Source organism: Chelonoidis abingdonii, chromosome 6 (genome assembly GCF_003597395.2).
Source record: "Chelonoidis abingdonii isolate Lonesome George chromosome 6, CheloAbing_2.0, whole genome shotgun sequence".
Lineage (NCBI taxonomy): Eukaryota > Metazoa > Chordata > Testudines > Testudinidae > Chelonoidis > Chelonoidis abingdonii.
The window spans coordinates 29,990,291-30,010,179 of record NC_133774.1 but is presented as its reverse complement, the minus strand read 5'-3'; the positions used below and the strand labels follow the sequence as shown (position 1 = coordinate 30,010,179).

Genomic DNA, 19,889 nt, shown 5'->3' with positions numbered 1-19,889 from the left:
GACTGGGATATCATACAGGAAGATCATGGATGACCTTGTAAACTGGAGTAATAGATATGAGGATAGAAATTAATAGTGAAAGTGCAGGATATGCATATTAGGGGTTAATAATAAGAACTATTGTTATGCCTCTCCAGCTTATTGGTTGGAAGTAGGGTGACCAGATTCCCGATTTTATAGGGACAGGCCCGATAATTGAGGCTTTTTTTATATGGCTCTATTTCCCTCACCCCCTGTCCCAGTTTTTCCACTTGTCTGGTCACCCTAGTTGGAAGTAACAGGGAGAGGTCTCAGAGTATTGGTTGATCACAGATGACTATGACGGCCAAAAAAGCTAATGAGTCTTGGGTGCATCAGGCAAGGTATTTCAGTAAAAGATAAGTTGTTAGATACTGTATATACAAGGCACTGTGAGATTCATCTGGAAATATTGTGTGCATTTCGCTCTTCATGGTTAAGATGAATTCAAACTGGAACAGGTACAGAGAAGGGCTACTAGGATGATCCAGAGGAATGGAAAATCTGTCTTATGAAAGAAGACTGACAAGAGCTTGGCTTGTTTAGCCTAACCAAAAGAAGGCTGAGGGGAGATATGATTGCTTTCTATAATATACCAGAGGAATAAAACCAGGGAGGGAGAGGAATTATTTAAGCTCAGTACCCATGTGTGGACACAGAACAAATGCATATAAACTAGCCATCAGGAAGTTTGGACTTGAAATTGTGTGAGGTTCTAACCTCGAGGGAGGATTCTGAACAGCTTCAAGGGAAGTAGTGGGGGCAAGACATATCTGGCTTCAAGACTAAGCTTGATAGTTTTATGAGGGGATGGTATGATGGATAGCCTAATTTTCGGCATTAATTGTCTATTGACTACTAGCGGTTAAATATGCCCAATGTTTTGTGATGGATGTTAGATGAGGGTGGAATCTGAGTTACTACAGAGTAATCTTGACTGGGTGTCTGGCTGGTGAGTCCTGTCTTGCCACATGCTCAGGGTTTAGCTGATTGCCTATCTGGGGTCGGGAAGGGATTTTCTCCAGGGGATTGGCAGAAGCCCTGAGTTTTTTTTTTGCCTTCCTCTGCAGTGTGGCGGCATGGGTCACTTGCTTGGAAGGTATTCTCTGCACCTTGCAAGTCTTTAAACCAATGATTTGAGACTTCAGTGGCTCAGACATAGGTTGATACAGATGAGTGGATGAGCTTCTGGCCTGCATTGCGCAGGAGGTCAGACTAGATGATCATAATGGTCCTTTCTGACCTTAAAGTCTATGCTTCTATGATTCTTTATGATATTTACAAGAAATAAAACATTCACCATCTTACTTTCTAATTTCTGCACTAGGGGCTGATCCAAAACCTACTGAAGTAAATGAGATTCTTCAATAGGCTTCGGAATCGGTTTTAAATTATTGTATTTAATATTTATGTAGGAGGGGTGTAATGTAAGAAATATTCTTTTAACAGATGCAGAAACAGATTCTCTTGCAAGATGAATGATCGCTACAGAAGAGTGCCTTTCACCAGGGAGTTGATAACCATTTCAAGAACAAACTGTGCAGCTTTCAAAGTCTACAAGTTCAATAATTGTGATACAGATCTTATAAAAACTATAACATACTATAAATTAAGCCAGAGAGTGGATGATGACTTCTCACAGGATAACATCTTGCAGGCACCCACATATTGTTACAGTAACAAATTTCAGGAAAGGAAAAAAAGTTAACATTTTCATAGTATTTATTTAGAACACATTGAACAAATGTTGTACATCCTATTCCTGTATGAATTATTAAATGCATACGTGAATATACTGTAAAAAAAAAATTGACCAGCTTTTCCTTAAAAAATGCTGTTCATCAAAATCTAAACATTTTATAGGAAAGTGTTGACAAAAAAATTCAGTATGATTCAAATTCAGATGGAGATTTCATTTCGTCTCTCATCTAGTTTTGACTTATTTTATTCCAACTGTGTTTCATTTAGACTATCTTTTACTTTTAAAAACTTATTTAAATATTCTATTCAATGTTTATATCATTTATATCTATATTGTTTCAGAGTTATTGAAACAAAACATTGACATTAGCTAAACAAAATACTGTATTTAGATGTCATTTTGATGCTTCCTACATGAAATACTTCAGAATTTTTGTTCTGTGGTAAATTTCTAAATTTTTTACTTTTTGTCCTGATTTGGACAGGAAGAAAATTTCAAAGTGTCATAATTTTCTATACAACAAAAAATCTATTTTCTAATAAGCTCTGTTTATGGTCTTAAATATATAATTATACAGGTTGTACAGTGAGTCAAATTGAAGATTAATATAATTTTTGAGTATTTAAATTAATCTTGACAGTGTTTTTATATTTTAATTATCTATTTAAATATGTTCAGTGTCTATAAATATGTAGCATCTGCGCACCTAACTACAGTTAAATTTATGCAAATACATACGTACAGTACTATAGTTTCTGGAGCGACTGACTGTAGACATTTCGTCAGTCACCTAAATCCATCTGCTAAAGCACTCTTCGCTGTGACCATCAATTGTGAGTTGAAGGCCTGACTAAATAAAAATTGCCTAATTTGCCTCTGGTGTCCTGCAGAAACCATATTGTTTTTATAACGTCCTTTGAGAACACCTTGGTGCTAGTTGTGGACATGTTCTAGGATCTGACAACAGGAACCCTCAAGGTCAGCTTATGCCAGGGCTACACTAATAACCTTTGACAGTATTTGTAATGTTAGAAAAAAAATCACACCCCTAAACTAACAACACTTTTATATCAGCAAAAGTCCTTGTCTATTTGCCTATAATGGAAAAGAATGCTTTAGCCAGTGTATCTTGGTAAGTTTGGGGGAGTCGTATAAACTATACTAGCAAACTTCTTCTAGTGTAGATTATACCTTAGTCACTACAATGTGACACGCAGAGAGACAGTCCCACAGGTAGCTGGGACGTAGACTTTTAACGGCTTTATAGATCATAACTTATGTCGCCCTACCGCCATAACAAAGCAGCAGCAACCAAAGCTTTTTCCTTTTCTCCTCTTCTTTGCCAATTTCTCTTACTCCTTTAGGGCCAAGTGTGGCCATTCTTACTCTAACTGGATAGCAAATTATTCCAGAACTGGGCTCACTGAAATCAGTAAGAGTAGTAGAATCTAGTCTTCAGTGGAGACTGGATGCAAGGGCTGGGAGAGGAGAGCACACCAGTCTCACTTGTGTACAGCATCGTATTCAAGAAAAGAGGAAGTGCTGTAATATATCTGGGTTCAATACAATGTTTTCTTCTCTTCTGCAAGCAGTGATGATGCAATTTGTCAGTAGGACCAGTTGGGGGATCAGGGTGCTTATCCTTGTGGTAGGAGGAGTTACGGCTCTTCTAGGTTAGCTGATAAGGATGCTGACTCTCCTATCTTTTTGTTTTTATTCCCGTAACAGGATCTGAGCTGCACGTGGGCATGTCCAAAACAGCTAAAAATTTCACTCAGCTTCCCAAATGATTTAAAATGATGATGAAAAGGTTGGGGTGGGGGACCAAGTGAAAGACTGAATTTATAGGTGTCATTAAAAATGCAGTCACTTCACAGATCTATTTGTGGGTCATTTTATTCTGTACATTGAGCTCATTAGCTAATGTTTTTTCTAGGTACAGTTCAATGTATAGGTTTTAATTTCTAAAACCCCATAAGGTTTTGGTGTTCACTACCTTATAGAGTGCTTCTCTCCTTCCATGGTTCCACAGTTGAACTCTGGAGGCAAGGATGGTCAGTAGAGGTTCCCTGCCTCTAGAATCCTCTGCCTCAATTAGCCTGACAACCTGTTTGTTGACCTTTAGTCCCTTGAGGGGGACTACTCAAATCAAAGTTAAGCACATGTGTATATATCTTTCTAAGAAAAGCATTTTTCTCAGGTCATTTCTTTAGCAAAGCTAGAACAGGGTGAGTTTTATTTATTCAGGATGGGGGGGTCTCTTTGAATTGACTTTTTGTCAATTTTATTTCTTAATTTTGATGCTTAAACATAATGTATGTGGCCAGAACCAGGGATGGATACATATTTAAGTGCAAAGTAAATAACCAATATCTTGAATGGTTCCTGGAAGTGAAAAATACAGTATAGTTTTTATGTTACTGGCATCTCAAATGTGATTAGGATGTAGGCAGCTTCATTTAGCATCAATAGAAATTTGCAGGTATTCTCCAGAAGATGCTTGGCCCCCAGTACTAAAACTTGACATGTAAAAAGTCACTTCACTATTTACAGAGGTAGATTCCCTCTCTGCAAAATTTTACAACTGACCAGGTCACAGTCCACAGGAAATCCCACTCTGATGGCAGTCTAACCATACTCATCACTGAACCCACAATGGTAACATTTTATTCATATATGAAAAATGGTGCATTCTCTCACAGCATTTTTATTATAAGTATACAATATCTGCAATATCTCCCCACCAAGGAGACCAGGTGGCCCTGAAAAATGGGAATATTTAGAGCGAGTATTTTAATTTTTCTGGAGATGCTGGTTTCCTGAAGGAACTGCCAGCTGGCTGAGCTGATAACACTAATTGGCCTGGGCACATGTGCACTTAAAAGAGAGGCTTCATCAAGACTGTCATAATTTAACATCACAACTTAACACCCTGCCTTCCTCACTCCAGACCTTCCAGTGATTGCCACCTTTCATTCAGCTTTTACCCCACCTGTAGAGTCACCTTTGCAAGGTAGCAGGGAACGGTGGTTGTCTCAGGTGGGCATCCTTTTCTCTGTTCTCCTCCCCCATCTGCCCCCTTGAATGTCCCACCTAGGGTTGCAATGCACAGCCCCAGCCGTGGGCGACTACAGGATCAGAACGGAGCAGCAGCCGCACCCCCACTCCGCGCGAGCCCTGCAGCTGCCCACGTACGTCACGCCCCCGCCAGGTTCATGATTCCAGAACCACCCCGGAAAGGCGACGTGGTTTGCCGCTGCATAAGGCGATAAGCGACTGGAGTCCGGTGTGAGTCCGCTTCCGGGTTTCACTGCGGGCGGGCGCTGCGTGTTTGCTCCTCCCCCAAGCCCCTGTATCTCTCTGGGCTATCACTATGCGCAGACTCGGCTCCTGGTTCAAGATGGCGGCGGCGGATAAACAGAAACATGAACACGGGCGGGTGAAGATCGGGCACTACATCCTGGGGGACACGCTGGGCGTGGGCACCTTCGGCAAAGTCAAGGGTGAGAGCCGAAGCGCCCCACCCACCGAGGTGCTGGGGGACCTGCTGCCCTTTTCTCTCGGGGCGGGGAGGGCTGCGGGAGCTGAGGCCGCTCACACCTCCCGCTGGCCTGAGGGAGCTGGGTCCTCGTCCCCTGCCCTGTGTATCCGCCGCAGGAACTTCGCGGGGTGGCGCCTCCCCCTTCCCAGTCGCGTTCTCCCTGGGCCTCAGCCTGATCGGGCGCCGCGCCCTCCCGGGTGAGCGCTGCCGCGCTGGGTGGCCAGTGCTGGAGGCTCGTGCCTGAGCGAGAGGAGCCCGCGCCGTGCCCGAGGCGTACGCGGCGAGCGCCCAGGGGGCCTGGCTGCCATGCGGCCTGGGCACATACTGAGCAGCCCGGGCGCCTGGCTCGACTTCGCTCGTGGCTGGGCTCTCCCGGTGCCCCCGGTTTGCTCCTGACAGTTATCTGCCGGGCAGGAATTGCACCTCTCGGCCAACGACGGCCCATTCGGATAGACGGGACTCGCTCCTCCACTGGCGCTGGCGAGGGTGATGAAGGCGATCAGGGCTGTGCTTGGTCCTGTGCACTAATCCCAGGGAACTCCCCAGGGTTTAACAGTCATTTTCCCCGTGTTGGCTAGGCCACGGTTTCAGACAGGATAATTGGTTAGATGAATCATCGGGTTTGGTATGGCAGGTCCGGCGTTTTAACGTGGTCCTGAAGTTTAACCAGAAACCAGTGAGGTGGGCTGGTAAAGCAAAACCGAGCAAAGACTGTTAACCTGAAATTCCTGGAACTTCTGCTCTCAGTGGAGGGACAGATAGCTGGGTCAGGGACAGCTCTTTGAGTGCAGGGGTGATATTTCATTGGGACATCTGTAGAAGGTGGACACGTGAGACCGACATTTTAGTTAGTTAAACATTTCAGTTAGTTAAACATTTCAGTTCCAGCTTCAGTAATGTAGTTACAGCATGGAAAAATAATGAAATCAGTGCAGTGCTTTTTGAAATCAGCTGCAGTAGACAGAGAGTGATGTGGAAATGGCCTCTGCTATGTTGTAAGCATTTGTGGAAATTTACAATTGAATTTGCTGATTTTGACAATGAGTGGGACCTATTATCTTAGAACAAGAAGTAACCATTGTTTAAAGGAGGAATAGCTTTTTTTTCCATTTAAAAAAAAAAACCTATTTAAAACTTGCTGAAATTCAGTATCACATCTTCAGAAGAGTGACTGTAACCATACTTGTATTTAGAATATTCTGATCTATGCAATAAAAACATTAGTTAACATTAATTTAGTTTTTGTACTTGATTTTGTGATATTGCCACCAAAGTACTTAAAATGAAACTTTGACAATGTAAAGTGCTGCATAAACAGTCATATTCAGCAGCTTTGTAAGTCAAGAAGTTTTCCCAATTTACAAATGGGGAAATGCAGGCATAGAAAAGTTTTGATGTACCTTAATTCATTGTATAGCCTTGGGTATGTCTACACAGCAAATTAACCACAATAATAGTGAAGATGTGGCAGTGTGGGCTAGCAACCAAAGTAGTACCTCAGATCCTTGGAGGGTTTGTACTTGGGCAGCTAACCTGCACTAAAGTTTGTGCTGCCAATTCCTCACTATTATTGCTACGTGGGCTACTAGATTAAAACGAGTGTGGATATGCCTGTCTGTGCTGCAGTCACACTACCATTTGCTATAGCCAGTATTAGAACTCTGAGATTAGGACTTCATGAGCTGAATCCACTAGACCCCAATATCCTCAATATCTTGAAATATGTGAGAGTCCTGTTCATATTGTGGATGTGTAAATTAAAAATCTCCCCTCACAGCTGAGTTTAACAAGATAAATTTTGAGGGTGGGAAAAGGGATCTTTCAAGGAGAGCAAGATTCTTGAATGAGATTCTGTGTTCATGTGGCTTTGCACTAGAAAAAATATTGTGTTGGAAAATATTAGCCAGCATGATAAACCCTTTTTTAATGTTAGGATGGATGAGGACAAGCTTTTTTTTTTTTAAAAAAAAAATGTCAGCTGGCTTCGTCACCTTAGAGGTGACCCATGACTAACAAAGCTTTAAGCACAGCTTGATCTTGTCTGCACTGGGTGTTAAATCATATCTAACATCATGTTAGCCTGTTTTCTAACGTGACACAGTCCCCAATATAGACATGGCATAGGTGGCAAGAGTGAGTGCGGGGAGCTTGTTGCTGTTCTTGCCATTGAGAAATCTGTAAAGGGAGCATGCTGTTGCCACATCCAAAGGAAAATCCAGCACCTAGCCATCCATCAGACCTTGTTCCATCAGCAGATTAATTCCTTTCCACTGTCTGTTCCTTCTTCTTGAATCCATCTGCCCAAAAGCAGCATGAGGGTTTTGGTCCATGTAATCTCAGAAGCCGTAGAACTGAGAGTATCTGGAGTTGTGAAAGGGATGGAATTTTCTTCACCTATGATTATTGGGGTTGTGGTAGTGATATCTTGTAAAGCTGCTGTGCACCACAACAGAGCCAAACCGTGGCCAGAATGTGCCTCATCCAGAAAATGGTGACGGGGTGTGAAAAACAGGGTTAAACTAAGCTTTAAAAAATTTATTGGAAGACAAGAAAATAACATTCTGCAGTAGTTAAGTCATTATGACCCATAACATAAAAATATATACCAGGTAAAAAGAGATCCAAAAACTGAAGTGCCTACTATGCAGAGTTACTTTAAAATTCTATGTTTATGAACTAATCACTGCCCCTTTCAAAAGTCTTTTTAAACACTATGAAACCTTGAATTCAGATGTATGAAACATTCAGATACGCTTTAATTAAAAATAGGAGTGTTCCTCTTTGGGATTACTGCTATTTAGAGTTTCAGCATACCACTTTAAATGAGCTATCAAATCATTGCAAAGAAATATGGAATCACTATAAGAAAGTGTTCTCTCCAAGAGGGGTTGGAAACTTAACTGTCATTCTGACATTTCTTAATTTTACTTATTCTTCGTAGCTTGTTCATTATAAGAAGCGAACATGTATCCCTCTACTAACTACATCTTTTTGTATCTTTCCTACAAAAGTTATAGTGCTTGATTATCGGGGGGGGCGGGAAAGAATAGGGAGAAGATGACACTTTAATGGAGCGCGAGTTTGTTACATCAGCTCCACCTGCAGAACAGTATCTTGTACTTGGACTGTTTCCTTTTGCATATAAAATTTGTCATTTCTAGTAGCAAATCAACCCTTGTTGTGCTTGCAGCCTTCAGTGATTTCCAATCTGTTATTCCCCCCACCCCTGGTTCACTTCGCTGTCCTTAAGTGTTCTCTACATTCTATGTTCTGTTGTGTCTCAGTTTTGGTGTCATCAACTTAATGTGATCATAGTCATATTATACATTAAAGCCACATGAAAAGGCGCTAACTTGTGCACTGTGTTGAGAGTTTTAAGATGATCAGAAGGTCTTATGGAACCCCAAATCTGGAATTGGCTTACGACCACGCGAATACATATCTTCTGAAAATCTAATATTCGTTCATATTTATAAGACAGCCCAAATGAACAGTTGAGGAGCAACATATACTAGAGCAGTAAGTGTGGATAGATCCTTGGCTTACTCAGATTCAAGTGCTCTACTGGAGGATGCATTTTTCAGGAAACTCTGAAAAGATCGAGGTTGAAATACTATAAAGGGAGGAAGAAAACAAGGAGAATAGAAAGTAGAATTTAAAAATAATTAAATCTTTGTTAAGAAAAATTTGGACATAAATATATTTTAATAGAGATCAAACATAACTTTTTTAATTTTTTTTTTTTAATCTAGGTGTTTTTCCTGCCAATTTAAAATCTTGCATCCTAAATTGGTTCTGATTCCAACTGGAAACTTGGAAATGGTAAAAAGTCACATTTCCAAGTGCAAATAGGGGAAGCAAGATTCTTCATAAGATTTTAAACCCTAAAGATAGAATAGTGCACTTTTTTTTGTCTATTCCAATTCCCAAACTAATGCTGGAAATCTTAGTCTCTGTGTAAAATGCCCAAATACATCTGTCCTGAAGCACTTAACAATAAAATTTTTGCATATGGCCAAACCAGAAATTAAGTGTGGAAAAGATGATGAAGTGGTCAAATAATGCGGATGCTCAGCAAAGACGTGTCCATAATTTTCACCTATGACTTATTTTAATATGTATGAACTTGTTTAACTTCTATTTTTAAGAGGAGTCAAAGGTATTCTAAACTTAGATTCTTTACTTGTCAAAATAAGCAAACTCAAGCTACAGTGTGATTAAAACAACCTTCAATCTTGACTGTTTTCTCTTCTAGGTAACTTAAAAACAGGTTTAGCTTATGTTGACAGAACATCATCATTATGCAGACCGCAGTCTAGACTAAACCTGTTTTCTAAAAATTTCCATGTTGGCATTTGAGTTTATCATAGTTTATGAAGCTTGATAAATTGTGATTATTGTGAATAAACTACTGAATGTACATTTTTGCAGATTAACACTTGCAAATATATGCTACTGACTTTCACCGTAAGTAGAGGTGATCCATCAGTATAGTTGCTGATCTTGCAGCTTAAAAAAAACAAACCAAGCTATTACTGATGCACTTGACAGCTTATGCCAAATCTGATTCTCTTTTGCCTATGATTTAAAATGTTTTTTAGGAATGATAAAATAATTCTAGCTTCGAAGAGTATAAAGTTCAACTAGGGCTACATCTAAGCTATACACCACTTCTGGGGTCATGTAGTGTGTGTGTAGCTACATGCCGCAATGAAGAGCACAGTGCATCCACACTGTGTTGTGTAGCTACATGTTTCAGTGGGGAAAGGGGTCAGCAGCTCCCTTCTGTCAAAGCCTTTCACTGCGCCTTCTCTCCCTGCTGCCGGAGGCTTACCTCATAGTGGGAAAGGACTCCCAAAGGCAAGGAAAGGCACTGCTAACATTTCCCCTCTCACACTTCTGCTGGAGTCTCTTTCTAAATGGTGGTGAATGGTTCCAGCCAGCAGGGAGCTGCCAGGGTCTTTCTGCGCTGTCTCTTCCTTTCCAGAGCCTTTTCCCACTGCTGGAGTCTTTCCATGGGAAAGACTCCAGCAGCAGGATACTACATTGCTAAAAATAGCGGGGTGGACAGGGAAGCATGGCTTAGGTCAGGGGTAGGCAACCTATGGCATGCGTGCCGAATGCGGGGCTCAAGCTGATTTTCAGTGGCACTCACGCTGCCTGGTTCCTGGCCACAGGTGCGGATGGGCTCTGCATTTTAATTGTAAATGAAGCTTCTGAAACATTTTGAAACCTTTTTTACTTTACATATAACAATAGTTTAGTTATATATTACAGACTTATTGAAAGAGACCTTCTAAAAAGATTTAAGTGTTTTACTGGCACGTGAAACCATAAATTAGAGTAAATAAATGAAAACTCGGCACACCGCTTTTGAAAGGTTGCTGACCCCTGGCTTAGGCTATGGGCAAGTAGAGAGCCATGTAGGGTATGTACATACCAACACCATGAGATATGTCTTTACTTGGCTAAGACATGCCTCACCATCTACACTTCTGTTTATGTAGGTGTTAACGGGGGCTATATGGAAAGGTATACTACACGCTACCAAAAGCAGCATACGGTGTAGAGGCACACGAAGTGGGACTTTGTTGGGTCGTGTGCCTAAGTGACTGCCCATAGCATCAGTTTAGGAGATGCCATTTAAATTAGTGGCCCCTCCTCAGTTGCTTTTTAGAGCTTGGGAGGTAGGTCAAATTGTGGCTTCCCTGGGCCCCTCTGCAAATAAATGGTTGGTCCTGCCATCTGTACAGTTGAAGATGCTCACAGTAGCTGGAGTCACTGTTATATGGAAAATGTTAAGCATGTAGACGGAATCAGAATTTTGAATCTAGGAAAGTAAAATTTTATTGTGAACCTAATTGTTCTCCATTTCCCCTCAAGGAAACTATATATTTAGTATTACTCATGTTTTAAGTTCAGTCACATGAATAACGTGTCCAGTTCTGGTCTCAACAATTGAAGAAGGATGTTGATAAGTTGGAAAGGGTTCAGAGAAGAGCCATAAGAATGATTAAAGGATTAGAAAACATAGTGATTGAGCTCCTTGAAAACTATCCATTTAGCTTAACAAAGAAGAATAAGGGGTGATTTGATTGTCTATAAGTGTCTACACAGGCCACAAATATTTAATAGTGGTCTCTACCTTCTCTGTTACACTGAATACTTAATACAACCCAATGGCTGGAAGTTGAAGCTAGACAAATTTAAACTGGTAATAAGGTGCAAATTTTTAAGTGAGAGTAATTAACCACTGGAACAATTTATCGAGGATTATGGTGGATTCTCCATTGCTGATCATTTTTAAATGAAGATTGGATATTTTTCTGAAAGATACGATCTAGGAATTATTTTGTGGAAGTTCTATGACATGTCCTGTGTAAGATAGGTCAGATTAAATGATCACAATGGTTCCTTCAGGTTTTGGAATCGCTGAATCTGTGAGAACTCATTTTCAGGTGAAAACAGTGCTTTGTTGTATTTTAGGTTGAGGACCAGGGATCTCTTAAAGGGTCAGTGTGCGCCAGCCTTTACTTTAGAACTGCCAGCTCTTTTGGTAGTCAGGTCCCATGCACAGGATGCCATCTTCCATTTCACTTGCCTTCTGCTTCTGTGATCAAGGCACATAAATACTATGTAGAACAGTCCCCTCAGCATGTCTTGGTGCGTGCAGACAATTGTTAAAGCTTCTAGCCCCCACAGGTTGAATGGCACATTAACCCAAGAAGAAAATGCTTTCAGTAGCAGCCCTTGTCTGGGAGGACTAATGAATATATTAAAAGTGGTATGCTTTTTTTTTTTTAAAGGTGAAACTGTGGTCTTGTTATCAGTGGAAAGTGTTTCCATTTGAAAGAAAATTCTGTTCTATTACATGCTTGTCCTTACTCAGTATGTCTTGAATAACTTTAAGGAAGAAAATACTTCCTGTCCCTTTTCACTTTCCTATAGAAATCTAGATGATATTTTGGGCTCCGAGGCCTTGCTTTGAATTCATCTCAGAAACTGGATCTGTAAAATAACCAACAATCTGTCACCAATGAGTCTGGTCTATTTTGCCTGTGTCAGTTGCCTTAAACTACTCACGCCAGAACTCCTTGCAAAGTTTTGGGTTGAGCACAGGAAGTACCTTAGTAAATTAGCTTAATTTCAAACTACGGCTATCTTCCTCTTAGAAATAGTAAATAACTATTTCATTTTACTGTTCATAGGTGCTGGAACTAGGGATACTGGGGATGCTGCTGAACCCCTGGCTGGAAGTGGTTTCATCATATACAGGGTTTATAGTTTGGTTCAGTGGCTCTCAGCACCCCCACTATATAAATTATTCCAGCACCTCTGTTACTGTTTGTCTTTTAGTTTATCAATAGTACACAATCTTCTTCCTTTCTTGTTGGTAAAAAAAACAGATCAGTTACAAAAATAGAGTCTTATTGGAGATACATGGATAGAAAAACATATTCCTCCTTACTGATTAAAAACTGCACAACCAGGTGAAGGAATGGATTTTTTGGTTGGCAAAGATAAAGGATATTTCTGCTCACAATTCAGATTCAGCAGTATGGGGTACTTTTTTGAGCCCTGAACAATCTATTATAGCCAGTTCTTTACAGCAGCATTTCTGAACTTTCCTTTCATAGGGTAGGTAACTTTTTACAGTCAAACAAAATATTAGTGTTCATAACGGAAAACACTGGGTGTGTAACTGTTCTGGTGCTAGTAAAGTTTCATGACATTTGAAAAGCTCACTATTACTTAATTTCCTCCTTATTATCCTCTTTTCAGTGAGATTTTGGTTCCTTGGATATCTACATTTGTTTCAAGTTTCTTAAACTCATGTTCTAACTACTAAAAAGAAGTTAAGTATCTTACAATAAAAAGTTATTCAAGATGCTTTTGTCCATAAACATCCCACTATAAGTGTGTGTGCACTCCTGGAACCTCTTAGCCAGCATTGTCCATTGGAGCTGCCTGTAAACCCTCATGCCCCTGGGAATAGCCCCAATAGCCCTGAATTCCTTCACTAACACAGAAATCTAAGTAATGTCTCCATATCAGCAGGGAAAGAGGGCAGGTCATGTCATCCACGTGGACAAAGGCATCTCAAAGAACTGTTACAATATGTTAAGTAGTCTTTCTTCTTTGAGTATTTGTCCACATGGATCCCATTGTGGGTGATTGGCATCCTTATCTTATGTGAGTGTAGAAGAGCCTTGCCAAACTGGGCATCTGATCTAGAAGCTGAGACAGTGGATAGGGACTACTTGTATGAACTGAATTCCAGGTAGCTGTTCTACAAATATTTGAGAATAGGGATTCCTCTTTAACAAGCTTCAGATATTGACTAGGCCCTGGTGGAGTATACCTTAGCTCAAGATGGAATAGCAAGTTTGTTTAGAATAAGCCATCTTAATGCAGACTGTAACCCATTTTGGAAGTCTCAGAGAAAACAGCCTGACACTTAGACTTTCTGTGGCTTTTGTTAATAAGTCTAGGTGATTTATGAAGATCTTTTTCTACAAAGATAAAAGGGCATAGAGCTACGTACATCTTGTGTGTGGCCTTTCTTCTCTGCTAGAGAATTATGTGGTTTAGGAGAAAACACTCTTAGGTGTATAAACTGGTTGATATGAAAGTTTTTTAAACTGCTTAAGGCAAGCATCTTGGTGCAGTTTAGTGTAACTGTCTTTATGACATGATGTATGGCTACCCTACCATTAATGCTTGAATTACTTCCCACCTGTAAGTCAAGGTGATAGCAACTAGGAACACTGCCTTAACAGAAAGGGGAAACAAAACATGTTGCCATTGATGAAAATGGCTGACCCATCAAATATGGAAGTACAGTATTCAAGTTCCAAGTGGGAAATGGCTCCTCATTTGGTGGCCACGCATCAGTCAGGCCTCTTATAAATCTGTATACTGCAGGGTGAGAAAAAATTGAGTGACCATCCACTGGTGGAGGATAAGCTGAAATAGCAGCCAGGTGGACCCTAACAGAGCTAATTGAAAGCTCAACATGTCTTAAAGATGATTGATATAGGAGAGTCTGGAGTTTGTACATTATTCTGAATAGACCCCAAAGAAAAACATTTCTTTGCTTTGATCTGTCTGTCTAATAAAGGACTTTCTACTTCAAATCCAAATCTTTTGTATAGCTGCCAACCATGATCTCTCCACAGAACTCAGGCTGCAAGATTCCGTGCTGTAGACTCTGGGCTGGATGAAGTACAGGGCCTTCGCTCTGGGAAGTGATGCCTGGTAGATCTAGAAGTGGATTGATTGGTAGATGTCTCAGGTTGGAATACCAGAACTGGCATGTTCAGGCTGGGGCCATCATTATCATCCAAGCCTTGTCTTGGTGAAGTTTTCTTAGAACTCTGGGGATTAATGGAATGGGAGGAAAGGCATAAAGCAGATTATTGTTTTCTTGGATCAGAAATGTATCTGCTATAGAACTCATACTTCTCCCTGGAGCAGAACATTGGATGCATCATATTCATATTGGTAGCAAGCAGGTCTATCGAAGGAAGACCCCACTTTTGGAGTACCTGATTCATAATCAGAAATGAACTTTGCAACTCCCATTTGTGGTAACTTTTTGCTTTGGTGATTTGCTATATTATTTTGTGTACCCAGAAAGTGAAGAGCTATTGGGTTAATCCAGTATAGGATACTAGTCTCAGAGATATATTGCTGTATGACATAATAGGGATTTTCTGCTTATGTATATTGTCTAACAGAATATGAATGGTGGTCCTCTGAATGAGGGGCAGAAATGCTTTGAAAGCTAGACTTAACTGCCCTGAAATACAGTAGATTTTTGTGTAATCGAGACTCTGCGTGGGACCATATGCCTTGTGTTTGGGGAGCTCTCCAAACTCATCTTGGGAATGTCTGTCACCATAGTCTTTGAAAGGGATGGTACATGCAACAGAATACCTTGGCAAACACTTGGAGGAGCCATCCACTAAGCCATCCAATAAGGAGAGATGACAGCATCTTGTGAGGAATTTGTGTGTCTGTTTGGATGATATGTCCTGAGTCAAAATCAAAGGGACTAGAGATGTAGCCGTGCATATAATTACTGGGTGCTGTACAATACAGCAGGCTGAGGCAAATCCATAGCTGAGGGAGACTGAATGTGATCAGTGATGTGATTTATGTTGAAAAATTCTGAAGAAGGAACACTTGCTGGCCTGGAATCTAAGATTGCTGTTATGAATTGATTGAATAGGAGTGAGGTAGACTGGACTTGGTTGATCCTGAGGCCTACCTTGGAAAACAAATGAGGAACTGCAAATGCCCTTGTTGACCTGACCTCTGATCAGCCATATGTTCAGATAAGGAGACAAGACCTCTGTGCTTACCAAATGCCTGGCTGTAATAGCTCATTTAGGGATCAGTGTCCTTGGAGCTGTTGACAGGCTGAATGGAAGGACTCTGAACTGAAGATGAAGTCCATTGACTGTGAATCCTAGATACTTCCTGTGTGTTGGATGAATTGACCATGGAAGTATGAGTCTTGGAAGTTGAGAGTTGCAAATCAGTTTGTGGGATCTAAGAAAGGCGTTATGAAGGAAAGGATGACCATCCGAAACTTGACATGACAGATCTAAAATTGGCCACAGTCCACCTTTTTTCTTCAGGATGAGGAAGTAGTGAGAATGGAAACCATCGCTAAAAACTGGTGGTGCTTCCTTCACTACACCTACTCAAAGTATCTTTCTCTGCATTCAGCAGAGTGTTGAGAAGGTTTCCCGAAGAGGTATGGGGATGTGGAGCTGTCAGAGGCTGAAATTCTTTCTGTACAGCTTTAAGACCCATTGGTGGTAGTTAATTGCAACTTATATTAACGGCCCCCCCCCTCCAAAAAAAAAAAAAACCAGGAAAGAAGGGGTGTAAAGATCCTCTGTGATTGGACTTGATGAAGAGTGCATAGTCAAAGAGGAATTCTTTTTCTGGAAATGGGGTCTCTCCCTAGAAAAATCGCTAGCTCTCTGATACAGGTATGAGGAAGACTGAGGCCTCTGTCTTAAAAAATGTTTGTTTTTTCTCTCCTGAGATGACATAGATTCAGAAATTGGATTGTCAGACTGGAATTCTTCAGTGTGCGCTGTATCTCATCAGTTTTAAAATTAAACATTATGGCACTCAAAAGGCAGATCGTCACCAGTGGCCTAAACCTCTTTTCGAATACCTGCATTCAGAATGGTCTTCTCATACTGACCACAGTGGCCATTGATCTGGTTGCAGTGTTGGAGGTACTCCATGAGACCTGCAAAATGGTTATTGCCATCAATGGACCTTCTGAAAGAAATTTCTCAGATAGCTGTAACACTTTGTCCCATTGTATGTAATTGTACTTGGCCAGTAAATCTTGGTAACTGACTATATGAAATTGCAAACTAGCGGAAAAGTCAACTTTCCTCCCCAGGGGATACGTTTTCTTGGGCTCCTTGGGCCAGATCTATAAAGGGTTTAGGTGCCTAAAGTTTTGTTGTAAAAGTTCCGTATGCACTTGTTTCTGCCTTTGAGCATAACACACTACCTCACTCCAGGTATCCAACATCTAAGCTCTAGCAAGATCCTCAGGCAGGAGAATGTCTGTATTCTGGTTTCTCTCACATGCTGGACCCAGTATAGTAAGTATATTCAAATGTAGAATGTCAAATTTAGTTGATCTCTCTTGTAAAATTTCATGGGGATCTCGGATGTGTTTGCTGTTCTTTTAAGAAGGCCCTCGAAGGTTCTGAAATTATCTATAGTTGATGTACTTCTAAGGAGTCATACCCTCAGCTGAAGAGGAGGCTTTGAACAGAGGCCCAGGTTGAGCCTCATTCTTCCACAAGGTCTTCCTCATCACTAAGATGTTTGTGGTCTGCGGGTTGTAGTTATTCCTGATGGACAGATTGAGGTTCCCTAGCAGAACTTTTAGGAGGAGGCAGTCTTACTATTGGACCTTGAAGTAAAATAAGGAACTAGCAGTAGAGGCTGAGATTAATAGGGCTGGATCAGTTTCCCATAAAGGAAGAACATATAGTGCCACAATGGAAGGAACCACGGAGTGAGAGACCTCTGGAGCATGAGGCTTGTGCTGAGAACTTCTGACAGGAGCACTTTCACAAAATAGTTTGTGTTAGGGTGGATATCTCCTAGGTACTCTTATCATGAGGCTCAGAGGATGCTCAAAAGCAAAGCTCCTATAATGGAGCTGCAGGTATCTGTGGAGTGGAAACCAGAAAAGTCTCTGATTTTTAAAGCCTGTGAGGGAGCTTCCCATACTGATGAGACTGGACAGGGAGGGATTTATGTTTGATACCTCTAGGTTCCCATACCAACAGAACCCGGAAAATGTGATAAGAGATGTGTACAACAATGAAGACTCTGGTTCATCAGTGATCATAATGTCTACCTGAGATATAAATGCAACTTTAGTAGATGAACGTAGAACCGGGACCATCAGTACTGGAAGTACACTCTTGGAAAAAGCCTTGTCAGACTGCAGTGCTGATAACTGAGGCCGATTGTGGAGATGACAATGTTGTCAGGGAGGTGACACTGATCTATAAAGGACTGATGAAGCAGGAAGCGGTACAAAAGTGAAGAGATGCGATCTTTCAGTCTTAGGCTTTCTGTGCCAATGTGATTTCGAAGGTGCTGATTTTGGTACATGAGCATGATGAACTGTGTTCTCTTCTTGGCTTAGTTCTAAGCTCCACCAGGAGATCTGTGATCTTTCCTGTCTTAGGCAGCAGAAGCTACTGCCTGACCCAAATGGAATAGTGAAGGAACTCTGTTTCCCAGCAGCCGAAGGTTTCTTGACTAGCAGATTTTATTTTCTGGAATGACATCCGTGTAGTTGGGGCACTTGAAGTTAGTTTCACAGCAGACAGCAGCTGCTCCTTTGAGTCAGACACACTGCATAGATTTCTCCATCTAAAATATTTTTTCACATGCATCATTACCCATCTGTGTGCATTCGTGGGGGAGGAGAAGGGAGAGAAGCTGCAAATGGCACATTAGAAGAGTCACATCCCTGGACAAACCAACAAAGCATCAGTGTGTGTATTAACAGTTACAGCAGCCTCTGATGCAGGGCACATTATAAACTCTGGGAACTTGCTCTGTGCCATTAGTCATGCCTTGGTACTGAGGAGTAGATCCACTGAGAAATAACATTTGATTTTTGAAGTTTTTTAGCCCGATTGGGCTAAAAAGCTAATTTTAATCCTAAACTACCTAACAGCTATGGGGAAAAGGGACATTGGGGACTCAGGTGGTAAGAAACTGAGTGGCAGTTGGGGATGTCCTTCTCTTTATACAGTTGACAATACTGATCAGAGTCTCATTATGCTTTATGGCTAGGCCATAAGAGAAGTGGGAAAACTAGTAACTTCTAGCTTGTAAAGCTTCAGTTACTGTAATGCTGCACTGGTAGTTTTACCAGATAAGGAATGGAATTGTACTAAGGACTGGAAGGAGATGTTTTCACCAAAAATATGTGAAATTTTTTTATTGTTTTGGCTAAGATGTGTTGTGCAAGTAAGAAAAAGTATTTAGTAGTAAGCAAATAAGGTACAAAACTTTCTGAAAATGTGATAGATCTATGTTAAATTGTTTAGCTATGAGTTGTGTTAGTGTTAAGTTTTTCCAAGAATATTTTTTTTTCTCTTGTTAAGTTGTTTAACTGAGGGGAAATGTAAAATGTAATTTCTGTGCTAGTTGCAGAAACATACCAGAAAGATAGGCTAAGATAAAAGATCTTGTTGCTTAACCAACGTGCATTCTGTACCAAGTTACAGCTAGTGCAGATAAGCTTTGACTTTTGGAGAGCTAATTTCAAAACAAGATAAGAAACCGGTAAGAACTGGTGTGTAAGTCTTGGATAATGTATTAAAATCTTCCCTGCTGTAAACTGGGGAATATATACGAATAGAGTTGAGCTTGCACTTTGGGACAGACTGAAAGATGTAAGTGCTGTGAAACTGTTCCCCCTATAAAATAATGACCTTTCTGCATTGTGCTGATCTATTTTTGATTGAGCCTGTATTATCGGAGGACTTATCAATAGAATAATTGAACCCCAATAACGCCTTTTTATGAAATAATGTGCACAGCCTCAGTTGACACTGCTGGCTAAAAGGTTGATGGACAACCTATAGTAGGATCTTTGTGGACAAATGCTTCAAGAACTGTAACTTTCCTCTGACTCTTTATTGCTGTATTGTATCATTTTTATTGTAGACTTGGGTGAAAGCAGACTGTTCCCTCTATGGGTCAGTTAACTTTTTTTTCATCCCTACTAACTGCATAAGTTGTCTTTGCAAGACCAAAATGAGATGTTAATATCCTAACAGTATAGGTTATAGGTTGTATCTATAACCTTACCAGACCCTTTAGAAGATAGGAAAGATAGAGCAGTGAGGCTGGAACCAGGTAGGAGCTGATCTTTTGAAAGTAAAATGGTCAAGATGTCAGAAAGTAATAATGCCAACCACCAAGATCTTGCTGCTATTCCTAACCCAGGGAGAGCTGCTCACCACACTTAACTGAGCTACTGGACCATATGGGAGGTGCCGCTGTGTCAGGGAACAGCAGCTGAGTCACTAGAAATTTTCAAGAGCACTA

The 19,889-nt window shown here is 40.8% G+C and overlaps 1 protein-coding gene across 4 annotated transcripts in view; it reads left to right on the top strand.

The window, feature by feature from the left end:
• Nucleotides 1-5,014: 5,014 nt before the first annotated feature.
• Nucleotides 5,015-19,889, top strand: part of PRKAA1 (protein kinase AMP-activated catalytic subunit alpha 1) — a 34,161-nt gene continuing 19,286 nt past the window's right edge. For 2 of the 4 annotated variants that reach the window (XM_075066923.1, XM_032802648.2), the window contains exon 1: nt 5,015-5,223. In XM_075066923.1, coding sequence (XP_074923024.1) covers nt 5,094-5,223 — 130 coding nt within the window. In that variant the 5' untranslated portion in view covers nt 5,015-5,093. The remainder of the gene's footprint in view (nt 5,224-19,889) is intronic. The other 2 variants (XM_032802649.2, XM_032802650.2) reach the window with 2 other exon arrangements.